The 15,318-nt window shown below is 35.8% G+C and overlaps 1 protein-coding gene and 1 non-coding gene across 5 annotated transcripts; both read left to right on the top strand.

The window, feature by feature from the left end:
* The first annotated feature begins 1,193 nt into the window (after positions 1-1,193).
* Positions 1,194-14,224, top strand: LOC132202770 (ensconsin). Of its 4 annotated transcripts, XM_059629935.1 has the most exons (8): positions 1,227-1,367; positions 3,716-3,758; positions 4,975-5,024; positions 12,175-12,347; positions 12,408-12,599; positions 12,739-12,891; positions 13,301-13,450; positions 13,561-14,224. In XM_059629935.1, exons 2-8 carry the CDS (start codon positions 3,745-3,747, stop codon positions 13,660-13,662), a joined length of 834 nt encoding a protein of 277 aa, XP_059485918.1. In that variant the 5' UTR covers positions 1,227-1,367; positions 3,716-3,744; the 3' UTR covers positions 13,663-14,224. The 4 variants fall into 4 exon arrangements, with proteins under 4 accessions (XP_059485920.1, XP_059485918.1, XP_059485919.1 ...); XM_059629937.1 differs by lacking the exon at positions 3,716-3,758 and having other exon boundaries at positions 1,194-1,367; XM_059629934.1 differs by lacking the exons at positions 1,227-1,367; positions 3,716-3,758; positions 4,975-5,024 and adding exons at positions 8,476-8,591; positions 10,671-10,757.
* Trnad-guc (transfer RNA aspartic acid (anticodon GUC)) lies at positions 7,572-7,643 on the top strand. The gene has a single exon. It is a non-coding gene; the product is annotated as a tRNA-Asp (tRNA).
* Positions 14,225-15,318: the final 1,094 nt, after the last annotated feature.

The following is a 15,318-nucleotide window of genomic DNA, read 5'->3' as shown; positions in this document are numbered from 1 at the left end:
AAACTCTCGGCGGCGTGCAACTGGGAAGTGCAGATAAAAATTTATTGTATATATGTCCGCGTGCGAACACTCGTTACTTGGCGGCGCACATATTTTAATAAATATAAGGCTTACTTACAAAAGCAGTTCTTTCCTTATTTAGCGAGTGGACCGACCTACACTTTTCTCTGTGGCTTCAACCGTCGTCTTCAAGACTCAGGTTGCAACGGCCGCGCGCGACTCAACCGATCTTTGCAACCCACACAACAACGCATTCCTTTGAAACGGTCCTACCGGTGAATTTTAACGGTCAAATTATAATGAATAATGACTTATGGTTCCACCCCAAAATATAATATATAGAGGACAATTTGCAATAAATTTCTGAAAATTATATTAGTTACAATTAGTAAAATTTAGTTAAAATAAGAGAGAAAGAAGGGTTGCATGAAATAGCAGCTTTCATGAAAATTAGATAAACTTTATTTTTTTAATTTCTTTGGAGGCATAAATTACAATTATCTAACAGATCTAAATTATTTTTTCTTTATAATATAATTCTATATTTTTTTAGTAGAGGTCAGTTGCGTGTACTTAGTTTTAATAAGGAGAGTTTAAATTATAATTACTATCTCTTGCAAGGCTTGTATAATTTTTGTCACGAAATTTTATCACTTTGTTTATTTTTCAATGTAGTACATGTGTATGTGATAAAGGTGGAGATAAGAAAAATAATATAGAAAAAGTATGATGAAATTATTGAAGAAGTAAATTTCATTATACATTGTTAATCTGATGCCCTTGAAAAATGTGACAGAGTTGGAATTAGAAATTTGTCCCAAAGTCCTAGATCTGGTTGAGAATAATTTTTAGACGTCGTTGAAATAATGTGTAAAAAACTTATAAAATCCTAAGAACTATTTTTTCAAATTTCTATAATTAATATAATAATTTAAAAATGTTAGCTGAAAACAACTTCGTTTAGTGTAAAATGAAAATATTAAACACGTCATTATTGCAATTATTTAAGGGAAAATCCATTGTCCTCTACTTAAAATGGAACTTTCCATGGCTGGGTGCAGATGAGTGTATGACATTGACATGCATAAGGAATCAGCGAACTTGTCAAAAGTTTCAAAGTCTTGTTAGTTTTCGCGGCATCAACCTCCCGTCGAGACGGAGTAAAGATCGCTGTGATTGGTCGGGTGCCTTCGGTGGCCGGACCGAGGCAGCGCGAAAGGGGACGAGCGAGGAGATATAAACAAGAGGAAAGCGAGGGAAAGCACCAAACACCACAAGCAGACTCTGCGACGTAAAAAGCTTTTTCCTGCCCATTGTTGCACTCAGCCGATTGTTGGCCACACATTCGAATTCCAACTCGACTTCAGGTGAGTTCTGCTCCAAATTTCTCTCCTTCTTCGTCCCTTTTCTGTCATGCCTGCGCGAAAATTCGCGTTTAGAACTCGCTTCTTTTCTCACAGGGGGTTGTTTTGCTCCCGTTTTCACTTTCATTTTGAATTCGCACCTAGGCGTGGGGTTGAAGAATCCTCCGCGAAATTCGCACTCCAAATTCCGCCGCATTTTGAATCTCACCGTTTAAATTTGTATTCGCCAGAATTTTTGTTTTCAAGCTTATCAGCATGGCTTTTTATTCCCGCATAGCAACAGGGGGTTGATTTTTTTTCATCGCAGAATGTTGCATTTTTTTTTATCCGGGAACGTTGACATGCTCGGCAGACTCTTGTAATTGCGATTGCCTTGCCACTTCCTGACGCTTCAATTCGGCACTAAAAGGCGGCTCATTATTTCGAATTGCGAAACGGCTGTTGATTTTTTTACTCACTTTGACTTTTACGGGTCACGAAAGCTCTTAAAGACGAGCTCGCGAATGTTGGCTTCAAATTATCCTACCTAGCCAGTTTTTCTTGTATCTTTTGAAGCTCACCACGGCGTGAATGCCAAAATGTTTCTTTTTTCCCATTTTCAGTTAACAAACATGATAATCTTTTCAAGTTTTTATTAATTATTAAGCTCGCTTATTGTGAAATAAAGATGTTCATGAAAATATTTTTTCATTTTCTTTAATATTATTTGTTGTTTATTTGTCGATATTTGTAACAATGTGGACAAATAAACAACAGTAATAATGATTTAAAAAAAAATGAGATTAAATCATAAGAATTTAATTTTACTTTTAAAATTATTATTGTTTCCTTTGTTTACTTTTTTTAATATCCCTTGGTTTACTGAAACTAAGAAATTTTGGAGTAAAGACTGTAATTTCAAATTCAGATCAACAACAAAAAGTAGCTTTTGAATGACATTAGCAGAAAATTTATTTTCATTAAACTAATTAAATTTTTGGAAAGTTGCAAAAATTTAATGTTAATTTAATGTAAAGGAAAAAACTGATGTTGCAGTATTTTCCAATATCATTCTAGTGTTTTTATACAAAAAAAATTATATTAAAAATTCACAATTGAAGATTTAGATTTTTGTGGCGCAATTTCTCAGCTCAAACTATTTTGGGTGCGCGTTTTTCGTCAGGACCAGTCACTAGTGGGGCGCGTGTCGCGATCGATTGCAACCCTCACCCTGGCCAGACGAGTTGCGTTTTTCGCTCTCACATACCAGAGACACAGGGCGGGGCACTGACCTTATCGAATATCCAGCTGCACGCGCCCAGCTGTCTCGCCAAAATAGAACTTCGACCGGCCAAACTGCCATGCGTATCGGCAAACAGCTGGCTTAAAAAATTTCCTTTCTAGTTGAGGGGAAAAATTCTGATTTTTTTGTTTGCAATAATAATATATTGATTAGATAAAAGTAATTTAAAACACAGTGAAAAAAAAATGTAATAATTGCAATTATAAATGGTATAAATTTTCTGCTCAAACCTTTTCTAATCTATTAAGAATTAACGAATAATACGTAGAAAAATACATAAGTCGTTAAAATATGCTCATATTTTTTTTGGTTTGGTTTAATGAAAGTTTGTTTAGTTCAAAAACTTATAAAATTACATAAATTTTATAGAAAATTAAAATCACGTTTGTGTAAGAAAAACTGTAAAAACATATTATGTTGATTATTCATCAAACTACAATTGCACATTTTGTTCCCTCTTGTTAATTATTATTAGGAAGATGTATTTTGCATTTTTTTTAATATCGTTAAAAACATGTTTAAAAAAAGACTTATAATGACCCAAAATATTGATCTGGAAATTTGGTATTTTCAAGAAGTTTGCTGCTATGGCATCAAGTGCGTCCAAATGCATCCCCTTTCAACTTCACAGCCCTTCTGAAAGCTAATTTGGCGTGGGGTGGATAATTTGTGTTCTCGATTTAGCCGTAAATAACACTTTGCGCGCAACAACAGCAGGGGGAAGGAATTAGAAAGGGTTTCGGCCTCGTGCCCATCCACAGCAACAACAAATGGGAAGGCGATTAGCGTTTTGCCTAATGAGATTTCTGCAGCGAGCGGAAACAAAAGTTTCACCTGTGACCCTCTGTCCGCAACAGATTATTCTGTGATTTTTGTCTATGAAAGAAAAGTTTCGCTTTTTCTTTAAATAAGAGGAAGTGTCGAGTTTATATCTCTGACGCGGCCAAACGGAAAATAAACTGAATTATTTAGACAACGAGCCGAACACGCGATTCATTTTTTTCGTCGCGCAGGCGGTTTTCGTTAAAATCAAACCTCCCAATTAATTTTTATTTTATGTCTTTTTTAGTTTTTTATCTGGTCGGACAAACCCGGAAAATGGGCAGTCTCCAGTAAGTTTCCCCAAACGCATGTTTTGTTGCTTGTAGTTTTTAGCTGAATTTGACAAAGAAATAATGTCTGGTTAATTAATTGCGTGCATCCTTGATCTGCATCAGTCTGTGTTTTCTTTTATGCTTGCGTAACAATTATAAATAAACTTAAAACAGTTAAAAAATTTAAAAGTTTCAATTCGGCTTTTCCCCGATGGGTTTATGTGAGTTGTTTTGTTGTTTAAGAAAGAAAAAATATCCTGCTCTACATATTTCGGCTGCAGCAATAATCCATGAGCTGTGAAATCATTTTGACAAGAATTATTACAAAAATCAATCTTTTGAAATTTTTTTCTTTTGAATAAAAATTTTTTTGTGAAAATTTATTCAAAGCTAAACTTGGTGTTAATTTGAAAATAGAAATATTTTAAAAGATTGATTTTCTTGTCAAAATTTCACAGCTCATGAACTACAGCCGAAACATGTAATAGAGCAGGATATTGCTTTTTTTTAAACAATTTAATAAACAACTCACAAAACCCATCGAGGAAAAGCCACTTTTAAAATTTAAAAATAATTTAGAAATAAGTTGTTTGGTTGTGATAAATTATATTTTAAAAAACTTTTTATTTTTTCCCAAAAATAAAAAATCATTTTATTTTGAATTGATCAAAGCTTATTTATGTAGACAAATATTCATTTTTTAAGATTTTTGAAGACTAAAGGTTTTGAAACCAAGAGTAAAACCTAATTGCTTTAAGTAAGATTTTTTTAAATTTTTTTTAATTAAATAAACAATTAGTGTTATTTTAACTTGAACTTCCCTTCCCTTTTGGCAGTATTTAATTACATCGTCTGATCGGAAGTGCGCGGGGGCGATCAGTTCCGCTTTTGTGCCAAGCGCATGCAAACCCACCCCTTAATAGTTTTAATTGGGATTGAATTTCTTTTGCCCCCGCTCTTGAATTGCGCGAGCGATATATAAATTGCAGAGCAGCTGGGCCGATCGTGGTTGCGGAGACGAAAGGGTCGTGCTCGGGACTCGAACCAGAGGCGTGGTCTGTCTGTACTCTTTAGGTGTAGTACAGCGGCAGTGCGACACACACAGCACAGTTTCAACCCTCGCCGTACAAATACACCCTCTTCTTAGCATCCGCGGGGCGCCGGCGAAACTCGATTTCTTCTTGCTGTATTAACAACCGCATCAGCGACTAAAGCCAAGCTCTTTTGCTTGCAGATCCCGAGCAGAGAACACGCCAGACACCATGCCTAGCCCGTCAGGTGAACGTAAGTACCCCAACACCCCCGGCCGCGGGGTGTTTTTTTTTTTTAATAGTCATTAATTCTTTTCTTACTATAGAAAAGGGGCAATATCTTCAAATATTATTTGTGTTTATAATATTTCAAAACTTCATAATTTAGTCGATAAAATTTGGTAATTCTATTTTCTAAACGGATAATAAAAATCCATCAGCAAATTAAAAACTACTCTTACAGTTTACTCAAGGTACTTTTAAAAATTTGATAGGAAAATTTATACTTACAGTTGGTAGGTTAAAACTTATTGCTAAATTATTTCACAATTCTCTTTTTAATTGAGCTCAAATAATTAATTATACATGAAATTTTTAAAATAAATTAGATGCATTTTTTTTTTTTCAAATTTTCACATCTAATAAATATTTTTTTTAAATAGATATTTGAAAAAAAAAAATTTGTGCTTTATTTTCATACTTTTTTTCAAATAAAATTTTTTTATATATTTTTGCCATCCGTTGCCAAAATAAAATTAATCATTCAATAGGTTTGAAATTTACTGATTCTTCTCTTATCATTTTTATTTTGTTAAAAAATTCAAAAATATTATATTCACAAGTCTCATATACACTCATTTATAATTTTCCTTTTTAAATTGTTAACGAAGATTGTATTTAAATAATCCTATAGTGCGATTTGCTAATGCTAATTATACTGTGAGTGGTATATCGATTGGGAGGTCAGACTGCTCAATCAGCGGCGCTCGCGTTTTTTTTTCTCCACGATTTGTTGCAAAGTCATAATTCGCATGCAGAACCGCCGGATTCATTATTCATTTTTCCGCCGCGCTTTGTCCGCTCTTGAACCCTTTCATTCGCAGAAAAACAAAATAATGTACTTTATTTGTCGGCATTTTTGATCGATGTTATATGCTGGCGCAGCTTTTATTGAAGTTTTCAGCGGAATTCAAACAGGAAGTGGAAAAGTTCATGAATTTTTTACCGTCTGCGGTTGCATGACTTGGTGATTTTGAAACAATTAAAACACGCGGTGAAACAAAAAGATAATAATTGCCGTTTTATACAAAACGAGTTTACTGAGCGATCTCTCCGACGGAGCGAAAATTCAGAAAGAAACCCGAGTATTGATGGAAAAGGGCCACTTTCTTCGTCAAGTGAAAAGTCGGCCTCTCATATTATAGTTTTTTGTCCTTTTTCCTCATACGCGGTTGTTTGTATCGATTTCCAGAAGTAGAAACACGTCAGATTGCAGCAACACGCGTCCACTTGTCCTTTTTACTCTTTTTACCTGCGACTCCTGTTTGCCAGGAAAACTAGATTAATGACAACCACATGCATTAAGCATTAAATATTTATATCCAAGCAGTATCAAATAAAATTATTGACTGATAATCAAGGAGTTTCAAATTAATTAATTTATATTGAATTTATATTTTTTATTTAATAGTTAAAACATGATTAATTTAAAAGCATGATTCCTTATCTTCAAGAAAATAAAATAATACTTTAAATCATAGAATGTGCAGTTTTTTTTATTGAAATATATAATTGTAATTAATATTTATTAATGTAATCATTTTAAATTATAATATTCAATTAAAAACATAACTTCACATTATCAATTCCATATTATTTGATATAATGGAAGTTAAACAATAACGTTTTAATTTTTTTCTCATTTAATAAAATTCAAAAGAATTAAATAAATTTAATTAAACTTCTTGATAATCAATCAATAAATTAATTAGAAATAAAATTAAACATTCAAATCCATATTGTCTTTATTTTTGTTTTCCAAAAGGAAAACTTTGATAGTATTCAATTAAAAGTCAATATTTTTAAATATAGACTAAGTGTAATTAGAAATTTTAACTGCGTGAAATTGTTGCTTTTATTTAATCTTGTAATTTTTTTATTTCGATGTGGTTCCTTTCGTGTTTAAAGTGGTTTTTGCACCGGCGTTTTGTCGGTGCTCATTGGCAGACACCCCTGAATCGACTGAGTCTGCACGTGCGGGTTTCTGGCGCCACTGCTGCCCTTCGTGTTGGTGCTCACCCTGTTATTTGGTCCGCTTAATTCACAAAACTGCCCCTAGGAGCCGTTAAGGTTCACTAGAATCGGATTAATTATTCTAAAAAATTAATTTTACAGATTTTTTTTATTGTATGCAATTTTGACACCAACGGTCCATGTTTATAAGAAAATTGTCAAATAATTTTGCCATATTGGGCTTCTTGACTAATAGGACTGTCAAAAGTTTTATACCCTCTCAGTCTTTATATTTCCGTGCTTTAAAGGTCCACGCCTTATACGGCCAAAATTCAATTCGCGTTGTTGTTACTTTTGCAGCAGACAATTGCGACGAAGCATTAACGCGCGACCTTACGTATCTCGTGAATTTTTAACACTCGATTCTTCCTATCTCTCTTTTTCTTATTTGGTCTGCTGGAGGCCGCGCTCGTCTTTATCCCCCTGCGTCGCTTCCTCTCTTCTGCGCAAGTTCGTTACGAGTCTCCTCTCCGAATATCTTACGAGAAAATTTGTCCTGGTCTATAAGTCCTCGGTAGTATAGTGGTCAGTATCCCCGCCTGTCACGCGGGAGACCGGGGTTCGATTCCCCGCCGGGGAGGCTTTTTTATTATTACCGTTTTATTTTTTGTCTTTGATATTACAGTAAACTTTTTACTAAATTATCAAACTAAATTCAAAGGTTTTGTCTTTTGATGTAAAATCAGGAAGATGTTTTCTTGCCAAATGGTGCATCACTGATGTTTGCCAGAACGGAAAGTCCGCAGTGATATTTGGCTAGACTGTCCATCCGCTTATCCTTGGACTTGGCAAAGCTCCAATTTGACAGCAATCGATAGAATAAATAATTAAATTGGATTGGATAATTTGTGTTTGTCATCAGGTGGGCCCTCCAGCCGCAGGACTCCTATGTTCTGTGGTAACCAAAGCACATAACGTCATGTATTGCTCCCTAATTTGGCTTATAAATATTATAAATGACTTTTTGGACAAATCATGTAGCTTAATTAAATATTTGATTCTTGTTAATTTTAAAAGTAAATATTATTTTATAATGCAAGCTTGATTTCTCTAAAATCCATCGTCTGCACATTTTTCTTAAAATTGAATCAGTAGAAAAATTTTTTTTAATGTTTTAACTAAACAAATACGAAATTTTAAATTTTAATATCTGAATGTAATTGAAAATTTAAAAACAAATGCCATTGTAACTCTTTTTTCTAGTTGAGAATTTTATTGAAGTTTATTTTAATTTACTTGCATGTCTAACTGAAGTCGATTCTGAACTTTCCCACAATACTGTGATTCTCCGTGTCATAACTCATTTCCCCTGTGCCACAATCGCAAGGTTACTTCGGGGGTTGCTTTTTGAGGGAATATCGATTCCAAGATGCAGAAGGGTGGGGCAAAGGGGATGCGGCGCTCGGCCGTGAGCAGCCCTTCGCCAGTCTGCTTCCTCTAGTCAGCCGGCACAGCACCATGATTGTCGAGCTGGTCAAACGGTCGGTCCTGCAGTGCTTCTGCCACTCCTGCCGAGCCCCCATCGCAGGTATCACTCCCTGTCGCGCCTCCCGCCCTTCCCCAGGGACACGTTGGGCGAAATTCAGCCGGCGCCGACACGTGCCATATTCAAAAATATGTGCACGGTCACGTAACGTCTGGCGATATTGATTGCAGCGCGATGCCAAAAATTGCTTTGCATTGTCCTTCGCGTCTCTTTGCCCAATTTTTTATTCATAGATATGCTCAGTTGTAAACAATGAGCATTAATTTGGGATTAAATAATGGAAAATGTTTAAGAAAAAAATAATACAGAAAGAAGCATAACCTAATGAATTAATATTTGAGGTTAAAATTTGCCTTTTTTTATTAAAATAAGTTTTAAATATACAATTATTACAAATATTCTAATCAATTGAAAGTAATGTCCTTATTTTTACAGTTTTTTCAATAAAGTTAGGTTTGACTTTCTAAGGAATTTTTTAATTGAATAAAAAATTGTTTAATTATTAAAATTATATTTTAAAATTTTATTGCATAATACAGAAAAAAAATTGAGTAGAATTTCATTTCTTAGTCTAATTATTTCTTGTGCAATCTGCGCTTTTTCTCAAGCTTAAGAGGCCTTGGAAGCAACTTCAACTTCTCTGCAGCTTGTGGAAAAAAGTTGTGAAACACGGGCTCTCTTGTTTGCACACGTCCTCAACTCACATTCTCGGCATCATCCCTTTCCCTCTTGAGATAAATTTGCAGCAACATAATTATAGGAGAACCGCCTTCTCGCCCGCCCCTGTGACCGGAATGCGAAATTTTTTGCCTAGATCGATTCAACCCCCTCATAGCTCTCATGCAGATTTGCTGTCCTGAATTAACTCGGGACCTGCCGGTGATAAAAATTGCTCGGGCAGGTGTTGCTATGGAGACGCAGGTCGTAAGGCCTGCTGCGTTTTGCTGTGTCTCGCGAAGGGTCTCGCTCGTGTTTTATGCACGGCCCGGGACATTTACGACCTCCGGTGTCCGTAGCCGCGACATTTATGTCTTTGAGAATTCTCCCTTAACAATAATTAATTCTCATTATGAAGTTCCTGATTTTGATTCTCTTTATAAATGATCCAGATTTATATGGGTGGAGAAAAATGGCTATTTCCAGAATTTTTTAATCTTAATTTTTGTATTCTTTTAAATTTTGCTAATACATTTTTTTTTCATTTCCTCTTGAATTAAATTTTTTTTTGCTGTCCATGTTTCCTTTGTTTTTCAAGCCGGTTTTAAATCTGCTCCCCAAAGATCACGGGCAGAAAAATAGAAGAAAAATCATTGTCTCCGTGCGAGGAAAGCGCAGTAAATAAAAGTCTGCGCGAGCTTGGCAGCAGCATCTGGCGTCTGCCTTCAGATGAAATTCGCGCGCCACGCCCTGTTTGTCTCCGACCGTCTGTCTGCCGCCCCTGAGCGAAAACGCGTCGCATCCCTTCATGTTTGGCATCTCTGGCAGGGCAAAACCGCGCTCTCTGCGCCGCTAAACGGCCTTTGTCATCGAGTAATTAGCACTCATTAGAGAGACGCCGTCGGCGCGATGAAAACCGCCGCCGAGCTCTGACTCGCAAAGCTCATACATTTTTGATGATCACCTCGCTGCCCTCTGTGTACCGACTAAACACGGTACCTGTGCACAGAGCGTTTGCAACATTCAACAGTTTGCTCTCTCCAGTTGCTCATTTCATTGCGACCAAAATAGAGGCGAACAGCTCGCAAATCTCGGAAGATTTAAATCATTAATTAAATTTCATCCCTGAACGTGGCAAATAGAAGTGACAGGACAATGCAATTGGATTAAGAAAGTGAAATAATTTAATAATTAATTTTTATATTTCATTGTAAATTTACTAAAAAGTTGAATCATTCAAACGTTATTTTTTGCTTTAATATGTAAATATTTAAAATCAGGAATTCAGTTTCAATAAATATGAAATATTTTTAATGAAAGGTTTTTTTAGTTAATACGGCTGCAGTGAAAAACGGTTAATTTTAAGAATTTCGCCCAATTAATTTCCCATACTCGCTCTTTTACAATCCATTGGCGATTATTGCTCTGCCCTCATCTCACGATTTTAAACCCAACCCCAAACAGGAGCTCGTCGAAATGCCCCTCAGAAGAAGCCGAAGACCGGCCGTGGAAGCGGCAACGGCGGCAAGAACAAGAAGGTCAAGTTTATCAGTAAGTTCCTCTGCTGACCTGCAGCGGATCGATTCAATCGGCGGGTTTCCCATTTAATTGTGAATTGGAATGAGGCGCCGCTGGTCTTTCGGCCGGCGGCGCCACGCGCGACATTGGCATGATCACTTGTAAAGTATTGACGGGCTTTTCCGAAAAGCGAGTCAAGGATGGGGTAGAAAGAGTAACGTGCACCACACACCGGCGGATGAGTCACGGTGCTGCGGAATGAGCAAGTGACGTCACCTGGCCCCAGTGCAGACGCCGCGGCGCCGTTTCCTAGATCGATAGGCGCTCTCTGGCTGCTCTTCTTATTTTGTCGTCTGTGCCTTGTAAGGCGATCGCGACCCTTGACACAAAACACCCCTAAAAGTAAATGGAGGCAGCACGTGGCTCAGTAAATTTGGTTTAAATTTTTGCTTATAAACGGACGACCCACAGTGTGAAATCAAAACCTGCATTAATTAGTTTGAAATATTAATTGGTTAAAAAAATTTAACGATGCATGATTTCTTTTTTTTCATATTACAAACTAAATTTTATGTAGATCATAATTTTTTTTTTAATTCAATCAATTATATCAAATTTGAAAGAATTTAATTAATTATATCCTATATTAAATTTAAATTTTTTTTATTTTTATCGAATTTTTAGTATTCATGTTACCAAATAAAATTACTGTTGTGTGGCTATTTTTGTCGGGTTTTCCACCATATGTGCCTCTTTTCCCTTGGGTTGAGCCGTTTTTTATGTGCTACTGGTTGATTTGCGAGCACCAAGGCACCCCCCGCGTGTGTGTGCGTCGGATTATTAGCGCGAGGGGTGGTTTTGAGTGCAGTGCAGAGGAAGCCGGCTGGAGCCGCGGGTATTGACCTAGTCTGCTGGCATTGGGGAACTCCGTGGTGTGCGGCTGATTGCCTGCTTCTCAGGCCAGACTAGAGCTCCTTCCTTCTCGCCCTGCTACTCCGTCAATCAATAAAGTAACAACTACTTAATTCGTGCCAGGGTGTATCCAACTTGGGATTACAACGTACCCAGCACTTCCTGTATTGTTCTTTATTTAGGTCGTAAAACTCACTCAGATTTGGGGGGTGCAATAAAAATTTAATTCGAATACTAGATAAGGTTTTGAAATTGAAGCTGAATTAATTTAAATTGATTTATTTGAAGGATGATTTTTAAATATTCTAGACTGTTTAAAAATTGGCATGTCATTACATTCATTTTATTTTGCTGATGTATTTTTAAATATTTATTATAGAAAATATTTTTTATTTTATTTCAAAGTATTGTTTCTACAATTCTCAATATTTGTTGAAATTTTATTTTTATTTTTATTTTTTCCAATTATTTGGTTATAATTTGCAATCGAGTTCTGCTTGTAATTATTGAAGGCTAAATTTGTTTTTATTCCTTTCAGCTACTGAAATCCGCTGCCAGGAGGAGTCTCGTGGAGGTCTCCGCTACGAGGTCATCCTCGCCGAGCCCTTAACCGACACCCCTCCCAAGCCCAGGCCTGTGTCACCTCAGGCCAAAACTCCTGACATCGAGACCATCACAGAGAAGATGGTTGCTGCTGAAGAGAGGCGCAAGGTAACAAATCCCAATGACATTCGTTTGCATTTTTAATTAATTTAACATTTTCAATTCCAGTCCTTGGAGGCCTCCAAGCTGAACGAGCTCAAAGCCAAGATGAACCGCATTGAAGAGGCTGCCAAGAAGCGCGATGAGCAGACTCAAGAGTTCATCAACGTCACCAAGAACGCCCTGGACCAGAAGATGAAGGTCCACACTGAGAAGCACGAGGAGTACCTCGGAGATCTCATCAGCAAAGTCAAGGAGCATGTAAGTTTAAATTTTAATAAGGAAACTAATTATAATTGTCTTACTGCTGAATTTCTCTTTTCAAATTTATGGCAAATTTGTGTTTAAAATTTATATTTCCACAATTTCCAACTTTCATTTATACAAAAAAAATTTGCAGCTTGAAATCGTTGACAAGCACAGGCAGTCGACCACCGAATCTGGTGACAAGCAAACTGAAGAGGTGCGTACCTCGTTGGAGGAGCGTCTGCGCACCGCTTCCGAACAACGTGAGGAGCACCTTAGGAAGCAATTGGAAAGGCTGAAGGAGCATGTAAGTTCAATTTTTCAATATTTCGGTGCATGTTGTTTGAATAGAGGAGCATGTTTGCAATAGAATGTTGCTGTTTTTTCAAATACATATGTTTTATGTATTATTATTTTGGCAATTTATAGTCAATTGCTTGTTTGAAATTCATAAATGTTTAGAAAAGAGAATAGAAAAAGCATGGCAAATATTAGTGTAAAAGAATGCATAGAATTTCTCTGGTGAGATTATTTAAGTTTTTGTCTGCAAAATAATTTATAATTTGTTTAAAAAAATTCTTCAGTTAATTTGATGGGGGGGGGGGGGAAATACAAATCTTAAATATCAATTTAGCTTATTGTATTCATAAGCATTTTTTTTATTTGGTGCACTGTGGTTATTATTTTGTATTATGTCTTGCTGCACGTATATGTAGGCTGTGTCTTGCGCCCGAGTTAGAGAAGACCAGAAGCAAAAGTCGCAGAAACTTCTCATCATCCAGGAGCAGATCCAGAGCAAGTTGAAAGATGCTGAGAACAGGAAGTCTCTGCATGAGGAAAAGCTGAGGGTTAGGTTGATTGAGCACGTGAGTAGATTTTGCTTGCGTCTTTGCTTGAGATTGTGCATGATGCTTGAACTTGTTTTATGTGAGCATTGAATCTGCTCAAATTTCTTATTCAATTTCAAATTCTACAGGAGAAGCGTTGCGAAATGGCTCGTCAGAAGCGCGAGCAACTGCTCCTGGAAGGCAACCAGCCCTGCAACGAAGAGACCACCGTGGCCGCCTCTTCGGGATAAACGGCAAACAACCTGAGGCCGCGAACTCTTCTCATGCTATTGACTAACATTATGTTTCTCACCAGCACTAATTCCCTGATTTATTTGTAACTAGAGTTAAGTCTTATGTTTAGTGAGGTCATCTGGCCGCAACTAATTTTTTTATGCAGAAAAGAACCAAGCATGATGTCAAGTGAGTAAAGTGTCGATTGATGTTTGTACGTGAAGTCTTTTAAACGATGGATGGGCATTTCCTTAAGTCGTCTCCGCAACTGTCAAAGTAATGTGAACGGAAACTCATGATTAATGTGGTTGGCTCCGTCATTGTGAGCAACCAAAAAAGAAACTGTATCATTAACAATTAACAGCTTTGTCGCGTGTAATAATTAAATTGCTGCATTCTAGACAACAGAAATTAAAACGCTTTTTCAAAATGAATAAGAGACCAAACTATAATAATTAGATGCTGTCAATTGCCATAGCAGAACGAGAGAAAGAGTTTTCTTGTGATATGTACAATTGGTTTGCCTTGAATTTGTATCGCTAAAAATTGTTTTTGAAGACGAATCAAAATGTTTAAAAAGATTTTTCTTGCTGAAGTGCCATTACATTGATTAGAATGTGAGGTGAATCAATTGACAAGTTCAGAACACACTAGCAAATCCTTGCATAAATGGAAATTAACAATAATAATAATATGTCATATCAGACAAAAGAACTTAAATACCCGACAAAAACCACCTTGTCAAACAAGCCGGAAAATGAAACATTCCTGATTGATTTGCTCCAAGTAAATGTGAACAATAAGTAATTAAGTGGCATTTTGCAAAGTAAGTAGTGCTCTATATTTTTGCAAATCAATGTAAAACTTCGTTCTGGCTGTCTTGAGACTTATAGTATTTTGCAACAACCTAAAAGACGGTTTAGGTTTCTTCTCATCTACGATGCTTTACTGTGAGTTCCAGAAGTGTGTTTTAAAAAGAAACTACTTGATTTAAAATAACATGAGATTAACGATACTCTCCTATACCGACTTAAGGTTCACAGCATTAGCTTTTCAATAGACGGATAAGTAACTTATGGAAAAATAACAGTTCGTTCATTGTGAGTCAAAATAAACATATAATAAAACGCATTTCTTGCTTCTGAATTTATTTGAATAACAAAAATACCACTGTTGAATTATAATTTGCTACTCATTGTCAGCTACATTCAGCCAAATTTTGAGCAATTGGAATTATAATATTGTTTAATATGTAAAATACAAGTAGAATGGAAAACAAGTATTTTAGTTAGCACTATCTCATTAATTTTTAATATTTCTTCTTCAATAAATTGCACAGCATAGTATTTTTAATAATTATGTATAGAGTGAAAAGTGTAATAAATAATTAAAAAAAATTTAAACCTTTTGATGAAAGTCTTTATTGAGTATAATTGAAAACTGAACTTTGCCATGTTTTATAATACTATTCATAAAAAATAATCAAATGTTAACTTATTTCCTTAAATTGCAACGAAGATGACAAAATTCATATCTTCTGCTTTATCAATAATTGATAATACTGAGTCAAATGTAATATTCTTGCCCTTCCTCTTGGAAATGTTTCACTTCTTACTGTTGATGATATTTGGCATGTTAGTTTCTTATGCAGAAATAGCCGCGCACAGGATTTC

This window comes from Neocloeon triangulifer, unplaced genomic scaffold, assembly GCF_031216515.1.
Source record: "Neocloeon triangulifer isolate White Clay Creek 2 clone unplaced genomic scaffold, ASM3121651v1 ptg000015l, whole genome shotgun sequence".
Taxonomy (NCBI): Eukaryota; Metazoa; Arthropoda; class Insecta; order Ephemeroptera; family Baetidae; genus Neocloeon; species Neocloeon triangulifer.
The sequence above is the reverse complement of the archived record's forward strand: the minus strand, read 5'-3'. Positions and strand labels throughout refer to the sequence as shown.